This window comes from Echinops telfairi, unplaced genomic scaffold (genome assembly GCF_000313985.2).
Source record: "Echinops telfairi isolate 266 unplaced genomic scaffold, ASM31398v2 ScPeMD7_5;HRSCAF=22, whole genome shotgun sequence".
In the NCBI taxonomy this organism is placed as follows: Eukaryota; Metazoa; Chordata; class Mammalia; order Afrosoricida; family Tenrecidae; genus Echinops; species Echinops telfairi.
The window spans coordinates 27,595-33,009 of NW_022103901.1; the positions used below are offsets into that span (position 1 = coordinate 27,595).

General features: G+C 39.7%; 1 protein-coding gene across 1 annotated transcript in view; it reads left to right on the forward strand.

The window, feature by feature from the left end:
* Positions 1–5,415, forward strand: part of LOC123521000 (zinc finger protein 429-like) — a 15,631-nt gene that overhangs the window by 4,193 nt on the left and 6,023 nt on the right. Inside the window, exons 2-4 of the mRNA XM_045284309.1 lie at positions 386–512; positions 1,646–1,772; positions 4,292–5,409. Of these exons, the coding sequence (XP_045140244.1) occupies positions 386–512; positions 1,646–1,772; positions 4,292–5,409 (1,372 nt within the window). The remainder of the gene's footprint in view (positions 1–385; positions 513–1,645; positions 1,773–4,291; positions 5,410–5,415) is intronic.

Genomic DNA, 5,415 nt, shown 5'->3' on the forward strand with positions numbered 1-5,415 from the left:
GATATTAAGGGCTAAAGTAGAAGGCAAATGTTTTGAGAATGATGAGGGCAACAAGTGTACAAATGTGCTTGACACAGTGGATGTATGAATGGATTGTGATAAGAATTGTACAAGCCCCCAATAAAATGATTTTTAAAAAAAGAGAGAGAAGTAGATGGCAATTGGGAAGTCAGGAGATTCTTACGTCATCATATTGGAGAAGTGACTGTGGACAGGTAGAGAAGGAGATTAATGACTACACCCAAGTTAGACCTAATGGAACACACAGCCATGTGTCAGATTCATATGAAATGGAAGTTCCTCAGGATCATGAGCCTCATCTATCTTTTCGCACATACTCGAATGCTTAGTCCTCCGATGAAACCGATTATGTGGGCTCTTTCAGGACACGGTGGCTGCCGAGGACGTGGCTGTGGATTTTACCCCAGAAGAGTGGGCATTGCTGGATGTTTCTCAGAAACAGCTCTACAGAGAAGTGATGGTGGAGACCTTCACAAACCTAGCTGTAGTAGGTATGAATAGCTTCATTATTTCAAATTAATTCATTATTTACCAAGAACGCATGGTTGTTTTCCCAGTCACTGGGCTAAGGGATAGGAACACCTGGTTAATGAGACAACTAAGTTCCTTTTCTCTCTGGAGCAGTAATATTCTAGGCTTCCCATGTTGAAACATCTATACATATTACAGTCTGTCCCGACTCTGGCACTTTGTCACATTGTCAAAGCATGCATGTCGTCCTTCTGGAGGCTACCCAGCGAGTATCTCAGTTCCTACCAGTAGGACCATGGTGAGCAGGTGTCTGTGAAACTTCCACACTCCCAGTGAGCCAACAGGCATTCCACTTCTGGAGTGTAAGCCACTGACAACCATGTGAATCATAGTGTCTGATTTACTCCCTTCTGTAGAGCCCCTGTGGTTAAAAGATAGTCAAAGCACCAACTCTCTTCAGCAGAGCAGGCCGTTAGTATCAAACTGTTGGGGTTGCTTTTCGCAGCACAATGTGTACCGCTGATGATGCCAGCGCTTTAGTGTGTTGATTAAATGTTTGAGAAAAAAAATGGTTATTTTGCAAATAATTCACACCTGCCTATTTCCAGAGACCTTGAAAATCAAAGTATCAAATTAGTTTTAGGGAAATGTGGTAAGACCTAATTTGTTCTCTCAGCGTAGTCAGAGAAGTACCTGGAGAAAGTGCAGCCTGTTCATCCACTCCCACTGTGTCAGGAAAGTCTTGGCCGGCCCTCATGGAAGACATTGCATTTCATAAACCCGTCTTTAAAAGCCTCATTTGGCTAAGACGAAAATGCTGCTCAGATACCTGGATGTCTTTCTGTGTTCCTTTTAGCCATAACAGTAGCACTTGGGTTCATGAAGGGAAAAATATTGTTTTCATCTTTAATGTTACACCTGCCTTGGGTCCACTACTTTTTAAATTTGATCTTGTAATTACAAGTTTTATAGATCTATATTACTGTTCTTGTTAATCTTCAAGGATGAATTTACCTGTCAAAACATTGAAACAACAAAATCTTTCTTGCCTAACATCTACCCCTTGTCTCTGTTTAATGCTTTTCATTGTTGGTTCATATTGTGGACTTCAGCTCACGTGACTGTTCCTGTTTCTCAAATGTCAATGGTTTAGAAAAACTACCCCCTGAAGATGTGACGGCAAGATTGTGCAAAGACGATGCCAGTGATCCCGTGTTACAAGGAATCCGTGAGTTTCGTGTCCATGAAAAGCGGGGCAACAGCCAGAGCCTGCCTTTGAGGTGAGAGCCGTGTGCTTGAGAGAAAGCAGTGCTCCAGGACAGAGTTTGAGTGCTTTTTATGTTACAAAGTACATGTATGAGCGGGTTCCCCCCTGAATCAGAATTTTTTTTCAAAGCTATGTATTCAATTTTTTTTTCTTCAAAACAACCTTATCACCTTTGAAGCACTCTCCGTTACACTTAATATATTTTTCAAATCTGCGATTCCATTCTTGGAAATGTTTTCAGACTCATTTGGGTGACTGAGAACACCTACCTACCTTGTTTGTTTCTTCGCCTCTTTTACTTTGTGAAATCACTGTCCTTTCATGTTCCTTTTTATTCTTGAAACAAAAAGAAGTCGCACGTCGCAAGGTCAGGTGAGTAAGGTGCACAGGGCAAGAGAGGAATGCTGTATTTTGACCCAAAAAATGGAGCACTGAGATGGCTGCATAAGCCAGTGCATTGTTGTGGCGGAAACCAGTTCCCCGTCTGCCACACATCAGGCCTTTTTGGCTGCACGCTGTTACACAATCTTTTCAGAACCTCTGAATAGAAAACTTGATTAACAGTCCGATCTGGTGCACTATGAGTCCACATTTTTGTCTGTTTGGGAGGTTGGTGGATGTCCAGAATGAGGTTGGTCATCAAGCGACATTTCACCTTTTTTGGATATGAGAAAACCACTCGTACACTTGAATTTCCCCCCACATAGTTCTGCCCTTGTAGCTGTGCTCAGCATCACCACAGTTTCCATGACATTTCCCCCCACCAAGAACCAGAATTTCATAGCCACACACTGTTTTCTTATATCAACCATCACAAAAGCAAAGTTGGAGTGACAGTGCTTTTATAAAAAAATTCACTGTGACCAAAGAGAACATTCCCAGGTGTCATCACTGGGTGCACTAATTCAGAGCAAGTTGCTCAATGTTCCCCTCGTGGGAAACATGCCTACTATCAAAGCTTGGCCCAGCAGAGGTTTTCCCATTTTTGGTGGGGTAACCCCTTGTATAAGGAATGAGACTAAAGCAAGTATTTTGGCATTTTAAGTACCTATATATTTGAGTATAAGCCAAGTTTTTCAGCACATTTTTAATGTAGTTTTGGTGGTAAAATTAGATGCCTTGGATATTTGGGTCAGTTTATACTGCAGTATATATGGTACATGTGGTATAGATGATTAAGCACTCAGCTAATAATGCAAAATGTGTCTATTCGAACCTGCCTATAACTGGGGAAAAACTTCTTTGGTCATCTTCTTATGGGTAAGTCACTATGAACTGAAATTATATAATAACACATCTTTCCACATATATGTAGAGATATGTTGTTATATATAAATATTTATGTAAAGACCTGTTGTTATATACATCAACCTTATGTGCACAAGCAACACATGATCTACACATATTCGCCCTCTGTTGTTTCATCCATTTGAAATCATAGTGGCAAAGTAGTACACAGTGGAATGCTACATAGGATTTTTTGAGGATGTTAATCTTTATGGAAGAAGATCACCTAATCATATTCCTGGACAACAGCTTTGTTTGGTCCGCCAGCACCATCACTTAGCAGCCCCACACCTAATTCACTTGGTGTACTGGTTGCTCACTGGCCTGCTAACCAAAAGATCGGTGGTCATTCCTGTCATTCCATGGAAGAATGACAAGGCCTTCTACTTTCTTAAAGAGTTACAGTCTCAGAAAACAGCAGGGGCATTTCTACAGAGCCATGTAGGGTAGATGTTAGTCAGAATCATAGGGAATTGTGAGACATAGAGTTGAGGCATCAAAAAGCTAATGAAAAAATAGAATTTTTCCACAAACATTTTGAGGCCCAAATCATGTGTTTGTAGATGGATATAAATCTATGTTTGTATACTGTGTATATGTACACACCAAAACAATCCTGGTGGTGAATCATATTACGCACTAGGCTGCTAACTATAAGCAAACTGGTTCTACCACATCAGCTACAACTTGTGAGAAATATGATACTTATCTTAAAGATACTTCTCTTTTATCTTCTAGGGTCACTAGGAGTAGAATAAATTTATCACAGTTTATATCTATATCTATATTTGAATGTACAATATAAGTATATGTTTAATACATAATGTTATTTATTCATATGCATATCCTATATATATTCATCTGTTTAATCCAATTATGGCTCAAGAAATGCCACTCAATTCAAACTGTCAACACTTACCTTAATAGTGTAACAACATGTTGTTGTATATCTATATGTGTTTATCTGTAATAATATCTGATAACAATATTGCCATTATATATTTTTAATTGATGTGAATGATACTTTGATTATTGCAAATATGTTTTTCTTACATCCAGTTATATAGTGTCTCCACAATTTATTAACTCAGTGACAGTAACAGTTGCATCGCACTCAGAATCTTAAATTTACGCTTTGTTAGATAATTGAGCAGGAAAACTATGTTTACGCTCAATGGTAATGATGAAGTGTTTATTTTTAAATGCTTTTTTTAAACCCTATTTTTAACTGCTTTTTTTTAACAGAAAATATCTTCCAGTGACATGCTGGGCAGGATATGAGGGAAATTTTACTGCGGAGATCTCTAGCCCAATTTCAATTCCTCCTACATTAAAAAAACCAGGATGCTTATATCCCATGGAATGTTTTCAGTATGGAAAATCATCCAAGAATCTTTGTACACTAGACTATAATGAGCAATTTTACACTCAGTGCAATGCTGCCCAATTTAAGAAGCAAGAAAAAAAGAATATGCAAACTTCAGGAGAATGTCTAACAGGAAACAAATGCTATGCGTATAAGAAATGTGGTAAAAAAAATCATCTTTCAACACTCATGGATGATATGGGAATCTCCAAAGGAACTCAGTCTTATGGATGTAAACACTGTGGGAAGGCTTTTACTCAGTACACACACCTCACTCAACATATGAGAATTCACAGAGGAGAGAGGCTCTATGAATGTAAAGAATGTGAGAAAACTTTTTTTGACTCTTCTACCCTTAAACGGCATGTGAGAAGTCACAGTGGAGAGAGGCCTTACGAATGTAAGGAGTGTGAGAGGACTTTTACTCAATCTGCAATGCTCACTGGACATCTGAGAATTCACAGTGGAGAGAGGCCTTACGGATGTAAGGAGTGTGAGAGAACGTTTACTACATCCTCACACCTCACTACACATAAGCGAGCTCACAGTGGAGAGGGGCCTTATGAATGTAAGGAATGTGAGAAAACGTTTACGCAATCTTCTTCCCTCACTCAACATAGGAGAATTCACAGTGGAGAGCGGACCTATGAATGTAAGGAGTGTGAGAGAACGTTTACTACGTCCTCACACCTCACTCGACATAGGAGAATTCACAGTGGAGAGAGGCCTTATGAATGTAAGGAGTGTGAGAGAACTTTTACTACATCCTCACACCTCACTAAGCATAGGAGAGTTCACAGTGGAGAGAGGCCTTATGAGTGTAAGGAGTGTGAGAAAACGTTTACGCAATCTTCAGTCCTCACTCAACATAGGAGAATTCACAGTGGAGAGAGGCCTTATGAATGTAAGGAGTGTGAGAGGACGTTTACTACATCCTCAAACCTCACGCGGCATATGAGAGGTCACAGTGGAGAGAGGCCTTATGAATGTAAGGAGTGTGAGA